This window comes from Chrysoperla carnea, chromosome 5 (genome assembly GCF_905475395.1).
Source record: "Chrysoperla carnea chromosome 5, inChrCarn1.1, whole genome shotgun sequence".
NCBI lineage: Eukaryota > Metazoa > Arthropoda > Insecta > Neuroptera > Chrysopidae > Chrysoperla > Chrysoperla carnea.
Genome location: NC_058341.1, coordinates 33324966 through 33340376, shown reverse-complemented (window position 1 = coordinate 33340376; position 15411 = coordinate 33324966). Strand labels below are relative to the sequence as shown.

The following is a 15411-nucleotide window of genomic DNA, read 5'->3' as shown; positions in this document are numbered from 1 at the left end:
CACTTATCAAGACCTAAGTGATGAAAAATTTTTAACTTCGTAGGAAAAACAAAGAGTGTTTTGACGACAAATAATGATACTTTGATGAAATCTAATAATCAAAAGGAGATGAAGATGGATGTTTCATCGCCTTCACCACGTGTGTTGTAGCTCTTTCAATAGTCATAAGAAAAAATCACCATCAACGCTTATTATAATTGAAAGAGATACAACAAACAAGGTAACAATCATCTTCATCTCTATTGCCCAAATCTGGCTAGCCCATTTTAGTCAATCATTTTGATAATGCGATTTCAAGAATCTTGTCGTCAAAGTACCTACTCTTAATTTCTCTAAGACTGCAAATTTATTGTTTGTGGCACACCTTATACCGTGTCATCGCCCATCGAAACGAGATATTATTTCAGAAACGAGATATTAAAGCACCCAAAATGACAATGCTATAAACATTGGTGTCTGTAAAAGATGCACGTTGTATGAATAAAATCAAATGTAGCTAACAGCTTACCATTTCTGGTGGAATCTGGAATTCTTTATGGAATATTTTTTTTAAATTAGAAAATTAGCTTTAAGACAATTTTTTATTTTGCACATGTCCTTTAGCAATAGGGAAAGATAATATTATAATCATTTTCAGTTCTCTCATTTCAGGTTTAGATAGGCCCTTTTCAATAATTCATTTAGAATTAATCGGCAATCCTGGACGTCTTCAGGTACTAGTCGATCAAGAGTCCACATTACCCTGTACCTTAAAAATCGCGTTAGATAAATTAGTTATTGACAGCTTATGAAAAATTCGTCAGGAAAAATTATGTTTTTAGGGTAAATTTGAGACTCACTGTATATAAAACATGGTAATAGTATGAGAAAGGAGTGACGCGTCGTCTCTTATACTGCTACGTTATATTAGTTAGCACAAGAGATAACATAATGCTAACATGAAGTTGGGTAAATGCTTGCAGCGCTCATATCTAGTTTAATTTGTACTACTAACATTCTAATTAGATTCAATCATTAGTTCAGATCACAATTTCAATTAATCTGCTGTTTTAAAATGTTGATGATAAAATGTTAAGTTTAACAAGTACATTTTAATGGTTTTGTTTTGGGTAAGGATAGAAAAATTTCTGGTCTTAAACTTGGTCAACTGGACATCTAGTATATTTTCAAATATAACAACGTTAGTTCAAAAAAAAATTCAGTTTTCAAAAATGAGAATAAACCGTCCAGAGTTTTGTGAGAATTCATTAGTTTGGATATTTAACACTCTCAATTAACATACCTTTTTTCTTAGAGTCTTCTCTAAACTGAACCGATTTTGAGGATCATGGCCTATTTTTTTGTTGTTCCGGGCTCGAAACTCTAATCTTGCGCTTGCAGCATAGCTAAGAATACTCTCCATTAAATTATCTTTCAAAAGAAACAAAAAAATCAAAATCGTTTCATCCGTTTAGGCACTACTTTGGCACAGATAGGCAGGCCCCCTTTATGGTTCGGAGGTTAAAATAAATAATAAGAATCATATTCATAGTTCCGGAAAATTTTTCACTTGAATTTTGATTAGTTTGGAAATGGTGATTATCTATTTGTTTAGCTTAGTTGTTAAAATTCTTTCGAGAAATAGAAAAATTTCAATCTCATTAAAATAAGATAGGAACTATGCAACTTTATAATACTCTTTGAAGGATAAATATTAATGAAATACTCCAAAATTACCAAGACTTAAATTTTTAAAGAACCATTCTGATTGATAAAGGTACTATGCCTTAAACAGGGATTGACACTACTCCTGACCATACTAAACTTCTTACAATAGAATGATTGAGAGCAACAATACCAGATGCAAACATAAAGGTAATCGCATCATTCTTACAGCCTTTCGATCAGTAAAGAACAACTGTGACTGAAAAAAAAAAATAGTTACATTATATTATTACTTATTGTTGTTGTTTACTTATAATTATGCATACGATAATATTACTACTATTACTAATACATTATATTACTATAAAATAAACCACTCTCATGTAATAGTGGCACAATATTATAGAAAGAGGTTAATCAACGGATTAGCAATGCAAGTGGAGCGGTCAAAGGAAAGGCCAGAATCAGTATGTACTCAAATGGTTTTATCATATTTATATAGGAGTTGCTCAAATTGAATTTTAGTAAAATTATCAATACCATCACTATAATATATACATATCTACTATATACTGCTATAATATAAAGTATTCTAAAGAGCTATAATTAATTTATGTTTAAGATACAGTTAATTAAATTTATTTATATTATAGATACATCATATTATATAAATAATATTCTTGAATGAAAAAGGAAATTTATATATTATATATCTAAAACTAACTAAAATTATAAAATTAATGAAATTATTATTTAATGAAATATTTTTATTTATTTAATTACATACATATTTTGTATAATAAAATTATTAATTTTGGTTATTTTAATTATTAATTTTAATATTAAATTGCTAAATCAATAATTGGAAAGTATAGACATTATTCACAATACATTTGAAATGATTAGTGAGTCTTATTAGATCTATACTTATCGGTTTAAATGGGTGTAATTAAGGAAGAATTATCTCGAGAAGTACGTCGAGTGAAAGAATTTCTACTTTTTTCTATATAATTGTATTATCCAAAAATAATCATTCAGTATTGGCACTAATCAATGTAATTTTAACTGCCTTACTTAACTTCGACGCTCAATAGTTTTGAAAAATAATTTCCTTCACAATGGTTTGTTATAAAGAAAAGCTCATTACTTATTTATTAAGAGCGCTATGGTATGGATTGTCTTAGGACTACCGGGACTTAGATTCATACGAATTTGCAGGCGTACTAGTTGTAGTAATTCATGTATATTTGGAATCTCGAGAACAGCGAAGAGTTTCGGGGGCGAAAATCGATCTAGCTAAGTTTCATTTTTAGAAAACGTCGTTTTATCTCGAAGACTTTAATCTCGGAAACGGCTCCAACGATTTTCATGAAATTTTGAATTAAAGGGAGAATAACGGGCAAAGCTCGATCATCCAAGTACTACTTGTTTAAAAAAACTATTTTCAAATACATTTTTGTTTTTTTTTTTTAAATTATTTATTAATGAAATATAAAAAGATCTTTAAATCTTTTCAAAATAAATGACTAAAATAAAATATCAAATATTAAAATTTAATAAAATAAATATGAATTTCTATTATAGTTTTCCCGTAGATAGAAAATAATTGATAATGTCATCTTATTTTAAAGTTGTTCGAGCAATGTAGACAACTTAAGTATGACTACATACATCCATCATATGGTTAAGGAGCTGACATACATTTTTATGTAAAAATTCTAACCGTCTGATGATTGGTAGATTGATAGTGGGTGATTAGACAAAGTTTAGTTTCTTCTACACGAGGCTAAGAACTTAAACGAGAACTTTACAGCGAAATTCAACACTTTTTTCACACATTTTTTAAGTCTGAGCGCAATAAATGTCATTACAAAATTAAAAGTGATTTGTAGATCGCACATGGATTAGTGATTAAATTTAAATTTAACGCCGATTCGATAAAGGATCGAAAATTTGATACACATAAAGTTTTATTAATAGTTTGTCTCCTGACGCCATATATATTGTTAACCCCCGAACTAAAAAAGGGGGTGTTATAGGTTTGACGACGATGTGTGTGTGTCTGTGGCATCGTAGCGCCCAAACGGATAAACCGATTTTGATTTTTTTGGTTTTGTTTGAAAGATAATTTAATGGAGAGTGTTCTTAAGCATGTTTCAAGTTTGAATTTAGGGTTCCGTAGCCGAAAAATTTGTCGGGGGTTTTTTAAATATTGTAAATTTCACTTGTTGTTTCAGTTCAGATCCCCGCCAATTTTTCGAGGATAAAAATTCGTCTTTAGGATTTTTCCATCAAATGCAGGTCAATTCCTATTCTGACACATATTATACACTATTAGAAGTACTACTGTGAATTTATAAAACCACGTACCTTTTAAACAAGAAAGAATATTATAAACTGATGATGAATGTTATATAATTTAAAATCAAAAATAGAGGGTAGATGGTTTTTTGTGTCTCATGAGAAATAGAATTATGTAAAGCATTTTAAAGGATTTTACTTATCCATTGTTGTGTCTTTTCTATATTATAATACATAAGTAGAGTAGGTAGAAACAGCAGTGTATGATAATAATAAAGATTGGTAAATGTAGAAACAAATAATAAATATTATATTTTGTTTTGGTTAAACGGTATTCTGTGATTTTTACAGGATGGTTTATAAATAAATATTCAGGATTTAGATACTTACTATTATTATTAATTTTTGTTAATCCCAGACATCCGTGGTCCCCAATATTTTTCCTGAAAGAAATGTTTTGATGATACCAGGGGTAGTAACATATTCGAGAGTTTATGTTAAGATTTCTAAAATTATTTCGGGTACATCTTCTTAGGTAGGACCTACTATGAAGTAAGACCAGCATCTCAGAGTTGTTGCGTTAATTAGAGCAGTAAACGCTAATAAAGAAATCGAATTTCAGTCTGACAAATTAAAAATAAAATTCTTTTATTAAAAAACTAAAGCATATTAGCATTACAGCCCCCACTTAAATTATTTGAATAAGTTTTCGTCATTAATTATTTGAATAGGTAACATGTGGCGCAGTGTTGGCAACCGCAAAATGTTGGCAATATAATTGGCTGTCTACCAATTATATTGCCAATTGGACATGAAAAATGATTTAAAATCAACTGTCTTAAAATAATTATAAAATCTACAGCTTTCGCAGATGGAAAATGTATCGAACGAAATTAAGATTAATTAAGATTACTAGACAAGATATTTGTTAATATTTAGAATACGTCGTATGTATCATATGAAAATCGTCAATTATAATCGAGAGACTTTGATGTAAAATTTTTAAACAATATCAATTATAGTATATATGTATAGTATGGTTATCGGTAGTATAATAAATGTATATAACTGATGATGCCCTATGCATGGATATCATATTAGCGAGTTACATACAAACAAACATACAGGTTAAGCTAATATAAGTCTGTTAAAAATGCTCTTGCTTTTATATTTTTCTTTATAAGTTGTTAAATCATTAGGTAATATCACTTTAAGCTCGTAAAAATGTGAAACAGTGTTGTGAATGAAATAGGTTACATTTCTGAATAATAATTTCGATTAATAATTCAAAATTATTACAAACTCTTGATTAACGTTAAACAATTTGAATTTCTTAATAAACCAATAAAATCACAGTTCAATTATTTAACCTAAACAATTATTTTAACATATCACCTGTATATATTATATCTTATACGAATTATATTTAAATATAATGGAAGCTGAAAAGCTCAGAAACATTTTACATTAATGCATTTATATATTTCATTATAGTATTAAAATATATTTGACTTCATTTACCTTCATTTTAATGTAATCATTTCTTGGTATTATTCATAATTTATTTAAAAAATATAATATATATATATTATTTGTTAGGCTATTTAGAACAGGTATAAAAGCTTTTATTTTATTTTAATTTTTTTCCATTTTACCATAAATTCATTAAATTAAAACATAATTTTAAAAAAATTCATAAACAGTATTATTTATAATCGTTTTAAAGTATATTAGTAATATTTTTACGAAGGACGTGGATAAATTTTCCGCTTTCAACTAAAGTCTTATTTTATTGGAATATTTTCAATAATACCGACTCTCATTCTAGATTCTACATTATGAAGATATATTATTGGATCAAAATCATATATGATGGACTAGTTTTTACAAGTCAATTGACCAATACCCATGACGAAAAATTTATATTCTACTAATTTTAATGCTAATAATTGTAGAAACTCTTAAGCAACAGTTCTGGTCAATTCTTGTCTTACTTTCCGAGCTATCATCGTTTGCCAAAATCGAAAATATCAATTTTTATGATTTTCTAACGGTTTGTAACTCAAAAACAACACTTTACGAAATTATGAAAGATATTTTTTTTTTTTTTTGTAAAAATATTATTGATTAATTTTCAATTCTTGGGGTGTTGCCTAATAACACACAAAAACTAAAATAAGTTCATCCTGAATAAATAAAGCAAGTTTTGCAATTGAAATAAACTTTATTAAAAAAAACATATAAATAAAAAATACTTAGGGGCAAGTTAAATATTTAATGTCATGCCAAAAAAAAAACGTTTGTATGGTGGAAGCGATGGGAAATCTATTCTTATTTACCATAAACGTGCATTGACAAGAGAACCAAACGTGTGTGCCAAATTTATAAATTTTTTTGAAAATGATGAAAATAAATTACTTTTTACCCTAAAGTAAAAAAAAAATCTGTCAATTTCCGATCTAATACGATCCGTTTTCTGCCTGTTGCTATATTCGACTTATCAGTTCTCGTAATTCTATTCACAAAAAATGCCTGCAAAATGAAATAATAATGATTTAAGTTTTGCACTTGATATTTATTTTAAATTTGAATATATTACGTTAATAACAGCGTATATGCCTTCCAAAGCCATTTGAGTTAACAAATTATTTACAGACTGCCTCAATATTGTTTGTTTTTTTATTATTTTTTGTAATTTATTATTAATATAATCATTATTGAATAAGAAGCATACCAAAATGGTTTTTCTGATCTTCTTAAAAAAAAGTGAAGTCTCTAATGATTTTATTTTTAATGCATTTTAAAGTAGACAGAGAAGTGCTCCTTTTTCATAATTGTATCAGGGGGTGATTTTATAAATTCTATTACATTTTAATAGATTGTTTTTTTTCCTTTAAATTATATTTTTTAAAGTATTAGTGAAATAAAATAAGGGTTTCAACTTGGAACACATACAAAATTGTCTAGATTGAAGAAAATTTGAAGCATAAATCAAACATCGATTTTAGCACTCTATGAAAGAGGGGTTACTTAAATACTAAGATAGTTACGGCTTGATTTTTTTCTTACTTTTTGGAGTGTGTGTGCAAGAAGATTAATAGATAAATAAACGAACAAAAATAGACTAATTCGGTGATTTTAGAAACGTACCTTAAAAGAGTTATGATATGCAGTATAAATGATAAGATACTTTCATTTTTTCAATTCTGCCTTATAATATTTTGGTTAGCAATTCTACTGAAGCTACTTTCTGTTTCACACCATTTCGGTCCCACCGACAAAGATCTAACTTTTATATGTAAACATAAAAACATAAAATTGAAACTTTCTTATTATTGTTACAGTGCCGCTGGTTTTCGACCTTTAGATGGAACAAATGCAACGAGAAACACACCACCATTATTTTTTCCATCACATTTGGCATCACACCTATCATCACAATTTTCACCACCCCTATTTCCAGCGTTAAAAGGTAAACTTTTTAATTATGTTTTTTTTTTTAATAATATGTATACTGTGTTTAAAAATATGTAATTATTACAATAACAACATCATCAGCTTTTAAAAGATTTTTTATTAAAGATGGTAAAAGTCTTCTTCATATACATTGTACATTTTTTACCTCTATATTTAAACATTTAAATATAAATTTAAGAGTTTGCCAAAGGTTTGTTTTGAAGGAAGGAAAACAGCATTGATCAAATGTAGCCTACAATACCAAAACTACACATTTAGTATACGAAATTAAAAAATGAAATTTACAAAATTAAAATTAAAGAAAGAAAAAGAACATTTCTTAAAGCATAGCTAAAAACATTCTCGATCAATTTTCACCATTCAAAAACATAAAATTTGGTTAATCTGTTTAGGAGACATAATGCCATAGACAGCAACATAGAAACACAGCTAGATACGTAAAAGCTAGATAGGTCTTAAAATTTTTTTTATTTAAGGTCGCTTTTAAGCAGCTAGGGAGTTAAACTATTGATTCCTTGGTTTCCTACAACTTTACTGATCAGCGAAATTTCCATATTGTTGATATTTACAGGAAAAATGTAAAAGGTTTTTACAATCTCTTAAGCACATTCGTGCAAATACGGTATCGTCATCACATGGTGTTATTGCATATATGTTGAAAATTGCGGTTAGAATTTACGGACCATTTTAACAAAAACTTTCCTAAAGGAAGTATTGAACATCACAGTAAAATACAATATCTCATATATTAATACCCTAGCCAGTTTTTTCTGTCCTACCCTGATCCTCCTTATGCCTCTATAAAATTTTATGACTCACTCCTCATTTACAAGCTTATTATGTCTGGGTTTGACGAAAAATATACTCAGGGTCTAAAAATGTACCGCATAGGAAAAAACACGCTAGGCATATAATTTGAACGAAAAAATATCATAAATTTAAATAAGTTTATTAGGCAAACATGTAATTTTTTATAGATGCTCTCCTAATACCCTAGACATATAATTACTATTTATAATACATATTCTCCAAATATTAATTTAAGCACTTTTGACCTTTATCTTCACTTTTCGTCGAAATTTGTTGTTTGTTGTTTTTAGCCACGGGTACAGGGTAGCTTCGGGAGCGGAATTCCGCAAGGGTCGAGCTAGTTAAATTTATTAATCTGAAATAGATGAAGAAAATGGACGGTTGAAACATTAAACAAAAATTTCTGACAGGCTCCACACACATAATAGTCTGCAGACAGAGGCTCTTGATGTCCGATTTTTAATAACATTGCAGAGCTTTATATTAAATATTACCTGTTATAATAAAAAAAATAATCTTATATCATAAAAATATTAATGCATTAAGTTTTTCCATTATTTGGTTGATTATTTTATTCGGTATTTAAATATAAAAATAATTAAAAAATTACTGAATCATTTCTCCGTTACTTATCCTATTTCATATTTAAGGAAATCTCTGTTTTATAATACGTTGTCAAACCTTTTAAACCTTGCTTAAGGATTTTAATAAACGTATTTAAAAATAATTTTAATGGACCACAAAATGGAGATCATAAAAATTATTTGAAGTAAGTTTTCATTTGCAATCTCAAATGGAACGTTAAAATAACTATGGTTGTAGCTCAAATCTACGAAATAAGATCATACTTTCCGTGGTAAATTAATCCCCGATTTCGGAGAAAAGTATTATGCATATTTTTATGTATCCAGTTTACCCGTTCTCTGCAAATATGTCTGTTAAGCTTCCAGATAAAAGGAATTTTTTGGAACTCTGATCCTGAAAACCGACCATTTTTATCTAGATTATCTAGAAAACTAAAACTTACCAGTTAGCAGAAGTTAAAGATCACAGAAATAGTTTAAATAATAGAGATAGAACAATGAAGTTAGAGAGGTTAAAGATAACAGAGATAGTACAAGGAAATTTTTATGCTATGCCTGTAAATATCCTGATCGAGCCAAACGTACTGTACGCACATTTGGGATAATCTCTAATAAATAAGAAGTATGTCTTTTTTAAACCAATATTACAGTTAATTGATACAGTAAAACTAAAAGTAACTCTAAAATTATAGTAGTAGAATCAAACAAGTATTTGACTTGATACCTTACCTTTTCACCAAATTGATACTTTACCTTTTCAGAAAAATATCTTATAAATAAAAAAGTAAATCCTACAATTATAATGTACCAGGGTACGAAAGGAACATAGTTCCTACCGGGTGTCCCACAACAGTGGGGCCTACTGGGTGTCTTCCATTTCCATAAATAAAAGACTCACTGAGAATGAAAAATTCAAAATTCGAAACAGAAGTCAAATGTGATGCATTTTTTAGCTCATATACCTCTTCTGTTCGTCGTATTGCATTTCTTTTACTTTAGCCGCCAGAAAAACCTACTTTGACCAAAAGCTGCATGTGCGAAATCCTCGGGTTAAAAGGTTCAAGGACTTTAAGTTTTTCTAATTTTTTCCACACAGTAAATTTTTTAAAATGCTCAAATAAATGTAAAATGAGTTGTGAATTAAGCTGTTTTCAGCAAAACTGACTTATCTGTAAAAATTCGATATAAAATCTTACCTTTTTTGCCAATGTCCATGTTCGTACAAATGGACGAAAAGGCTATAAACATATAAGCTTTGTTTTTTATTAATATTGTACATAAAAAAAGGAAATTAATTAATACTTATACATGACACAATGAAAAGTATTTTCTCATTTACAAAATTATTAAAATGAAAGATGTAAATACTCCGTATACCTAAACCTCGTTACAACCAAAACTGTATACCTAAAAACATTATATAGAATAGATAATATGGATATAATATATTAACTAATATAATATGTCACCGTCATAAAATGTGGATTCAATTCAATTACCTTACCGTATTTATTTTACACCCTATATACATGTATGGTACCTATATAGAAGAAGGTATGTAGAGGTACGTTCATGTTCTACATTGTAATGAACTTAAGAACATAAAATATTATTATAACAACAATGTACTGACAGCTGTATACTTTGTTTATTATTAAAATATTGCTATTTAGTTATTATTTTTATATATACAGGTTGATTACATATGAAACACTGAAAAAAAATCTTAATACCAACCAATATGAGGTGGTCTCAGTCTGATCGCGAGATCAAATATGACGAATGATGCCATGAATATGATATAACTACCGCACGGGGTTGAGTGGTGAAGTTGACACAAACGCATGAGTTGTTTGTATGAAAGTAATATACTGTCTAAAAAATTTCGAATATTGTTGCTTTGAAATGCAACATGGTTTTAAACAATCTTTTTTTGATAGGTTCTATCACTTATAAATATTATAACAGAATAGTGATGTGATTGTCACAACTACATGCGCAGGTTAAAAAATTAAAGGTTTATACCTGCTAATAGGTTTATTTAAAAAAAAAGTCCTTTGTCTATAACTTAACCAACTGCGCTATGTATGCTTATTGCAGATATACCAAAAAATGGCAAATACATATTATAAAAAAATAATCAATAAGTTTTTTTTCAAACTTTCTCTAAGTTGGTAGCAACAATCTTCATGTAATTGGCTCAATCACATATGGACTAAACATGATAGATATGCGATCATCATAACCAAATCTCTATTTAAAGCAAACGCCAAGATTTTTTTTAAAATTCAACGGTTCGCTTTATTTACACGATTATATATTCCAACTAAGTACAATTTTATTTTCAATCAATAAAATCCGTGACTTTAAACTAAAATCAATTTCTTTCATAGAAGTAATCATTTCGTTTATTTAACTTCAGTGATTTTGTATCAATGAATTCATATTTTAAATTCAATCCCATTCTACTGTAAATACAAATACTTAACTGTACTTGTTCCAATCGTTAGACAATTGTTTGAAAATATTTTTACTTTATTTCAAGAATTGCTCGTTTAAATATATAAGATGATAAGTAGTTTAGAAATTATGAGAGAACAGATGAGCATACATACATACATACTCGTCAAGCACATAACCTTCGCCATCGTCGGGGTAAAAATAGGTATGTTCAAGCATGATGTTATGAAGAATCTATTGTTATGTTTAACTTGTTTGAACATTTAAAAATCATTCAAATATGGTAACAATAAACAATTTCTTGTGTTTAACCATTAAATTTAATACAATAATGTATGTTTAAAAAAAATAATAATAAGTTAAATTCAAACATACATTCATACACCCCCTACCCCAAAACATTTACATTATAGTAACCGTATTTACACAATAGGGTATTACAGCCCTTACACCATTCCAACACCACGCAGTATTTTAAATAAAATTATTTACGTGTAGACTATATAGGATATGCAGATGTACCATAAACAAAGATAAGAATATACATATTTGTATATTAAATGTGGTAAAATGATAAAGAAAGAGAATATAAATAAAATATAATAACTGTTTTTCATGTAACCACAATCTACTTATCGTAGTTATAGCAAGCACAAATATTATCAATTTGTTACCACTTTACACCTGAGATCGAATCTTTGCATACGTATTATATGTATGTATACATACTATAATATAAAGTCATATTATACCAATGGTTGTGTTTTATATATGGTTTTCTGTATAATTCAAAATGATTTAGTGAAGAAACAAACCTAATTATATTATCGGTGAAAATAATAAATATGAAGTAATACAAGTAATATACAGGGTGCTGAAAAATTAACTAAATATGAAAATTGAGAAATATCCCCGAATTTTCATGATTGTGAAAACAAAGTCATCATGAGCACAAAGCTCTAAAATTTTGATTTTTGAGATATGAAAGGTTAAAGTTATTTCTAGTTATTAGGATATTTCTACTAAAAATTTAAAAAGGAACCTAATCATCACATATTGTCACAAGATAGCACTCAATTGCTGTAATTGATGAAACCAAATAAAAATGTTCAGCTTCATCACGAATTATTTTGATTTCGAGCCCTTATCTTGACCCTTGACAGTTCTACCTAAGCCCCTCTCAGAATTTTTGTTTGCCGTATCTTTGGAATTTTCGTATTTGTATTCTTTAAAAACTCTAAATTATCGTTTACTGCGGCAAGGGACTCCACAATAGCAGATATGAAAATCGCTTTCTGTGAAACTTAATCCACCCTAAAATATTCTTTGGATCATCCTGATGAAAAGCTCTCACGCCTACAAAAATTTTTATCGAGTAGTTTTCGAACTACGGGCGACCAAAGCAAAACATACATTATACATATAAATATAGTACACAAATTAGAAAATTTTATTTGAGTTTTCTGTAAATATTAAATCATGTGATTAATGATGTTTGCCAATCCTTTATAGTTTCACAAAATAACTAACAACATACATAGCCATGTAATATAATTTATGTATAATATTATCATATATCAAAATTATGCAAACTAAATATTATTAATCTTACAAGAATGAGATTAAATGTATATTTTCTTTGTACCATGTAAAACAATTATCTAAAATGTCATGCGCCAATGATTAATAGTCTTTTAAAAAAATTATATAAAAAATTCATGTATTTATTGCAAAATGACCTAAAATGGCACTACATGTTCGAACGACCTTTTTTCATTTTATTTCATTTTATCCTCAAATCAACAAACCTCATTTTTAACCCCCCAGCCAAAAAAAAGGGGTACTATAAGTTTGGCCGGTATGTGTGTTTGTCTGTCTGTGGCATCGTAGCGTCTAAACGGATGAATCCATTTTGATTTTTTTGAATTTGTTTGAAAGTTAATTTAATGTAGAGTGTTCTTAGCTATATTTAAAGTGCGAATTTAGAGTTCCAAAGCGGAAAAAACCAAAAAATGATCTTCCAAATCATATCAATTTGGAAAAGGCTTTGAAGAAAAAGGCAATTTAATGGAGAGTGTTCTTAGATATGTTTTAAATGCGAGTTTAGAGTTCTGTAGCCGAAAAATTTGTCGGGGGTTTTTAAAATTTTTTGATTACGGTCGAAAAAACGTGGTAGTATTTTTTCTAAAAGAGGAAAAAGCTGTTACTTTGATGAATTCTCACCAAGATAGGTTCTGTAAAAATAATCAAATAAACTAGAGTTAACAACCCAAACTTATCGTAGTAAATCCATTGCTTAGTAATATTTTGCCCAAGCACAATATAGACTAACTTTAGAGGATAATGATTAACAATTTCTTTTAATATAATTTCTTTCTCATTGAGTTTGTCAAAATTATTAACAAAAAATTTTTTTTCTTCTATGTTTCAGCAGCATTCCCTGGTTTATGTTCGTGTTGTCCAATAAAACCATTATCCAGTTTAGGACAAACATTATTACCGTTATCAAATACCAGCGATAGTTCTAGTCCAACATCATTAGTAACCAACGATCAACGTTCATCAAGTGTAGCTGAATTACGTCGCAAAGCCCAAGAACATTCTGCTGCATTATTACAAAGTTTACAGCATGTGGCAAACTTTCAACAACAAGCTGCTGCAGCTGGTTTAACTAGTGGTCTTAATTTCCCATTGCTCCCACCATTAACGTTGCAAGCATTACAACAGCAACAACAGCAACATCATCAGCAACAGCAGCAGCAACAACAGCAACAACAGCAACAAAATCGATCATCATCGCATAAAACTGTTGATATTTTACAGCATGTGCCGTCCGCTTCATCGCCAAATAATATGTCTACAACAAGTAGCAAAGATGGACAAAATTAAAACTAAAATTATGAATTTAAAAGAAAGTGTATTGAACTGAAATCCTGCCGTTAAATAAAGTTTTCAAAGGTAATTAATTAATCAATCAAGTCAAGTTCAACTTTAGTTTTCTAAACAAATATTAATAATTTCTTAATAATGCAAATTAATACATATATTATCAAATTGTTTCGAGAATCTTAATGCAAAAATAAACTCTTTAAATTGTTATAAATACAGTATCACTATCGTTATCAATAAAGATATAATCTACAAGCTCAAAACCTGTCACAGATGAAACATACTTAATTAAAACAATTATTTTGTTGTATATCTCAAATTTATTTGTTGCTATTATAGTTTCAATATAGCTTATATATTTATTAATAACTTTATTAGACTACTAGATTTAAAGGAGTTAAACTTTTGTACTACATTTCAAAACCAAAAATGAATGGGAACGAAGGTAGAGAAATTGTACCTGCGATGCACCAAAAAAACTCGATAGGTTTCCAAAACCAGAATTAAATGGATGACGTCATGACTAAAATGTACGAAGTGCGGATAAATGTTAATGCGTTCGATGTAATTAGAGAATGTAGCAAAGGATAATCTTATTTATTAAACAAACAAACAAAAACTGCTTCCATTCTCGAGATTAATTAATTTTTTTTTTCATTAATGCTTTGATATGCATTCTTGCATTAAGAAATCGACATCAGTTTCAGATTGTCAGGCCAAGACAGTTAAGTTGCCAAATTGTTCAAAAAATTGACATTAAATAATCATTTTTTTTAAAATTATGTATTAATATTTACTGAAAGTATGTAGTATCTATAATTATTTAAAAAAAGAAATAAACAAAAATAATAATTAATATTTAAAGAACTGGACTGAGAGCTTCCATCAAAAATTTTAATGATTTTTGTCATAGGCAGGTTTTTAGCAATTTTTTAAAGTAAAGATGAGAGATGAGTTTTTCTTAATTATTTTTAATACATTTTTAGTTTTTTTTAATGGATTTACCATGCAATGTTTTTGTTACAATATAATAAATATTAAAGTATTGGCATTGGAAAAAAAAAAACATTGCGTTGCTTGACTGGAGCTCTCAATCTGAACGAAAAAACACATAAAAAGCATTTAAAAAAAAACATAATAGTTAAAAAACACACTGAAGTGTAACTGTGCAATATATAGTAGTAGAGTAGCATATTTTTCAAGTAATTATCATCCTATTTGTATAAAATGTATATAATTTTAAACT

The 15411-nt window shown here is 28.2% G+C and overlaps 1 protein-coding gene across 1 annotated transcript in view; it reads left to right on the top strand.

Annotated features, from left to right (window-relative positions):
- Window positions 1–14165, top strand: part of LOC123301123 (diencephalon/mesencephalon homeobox protein 1) — a 120299-nt gene extending 106134 nt beyond the window's left edge. Inside the window, exons 7-8 of the mRNA XM_044883856.1 lie at window positions 7290–7417; window positions 13711–14165. Coding sequence (XP_044739791.1) covers window positions 7290–7417; window positions 13711–14165 — 583 coding nt within the window. The remainder of the gene's footprint in view (window positions 1–7289; window positions 7418–13710) is intronic.
- Window positions 14166–15411: the final 1246 nt, after the last annotated feature.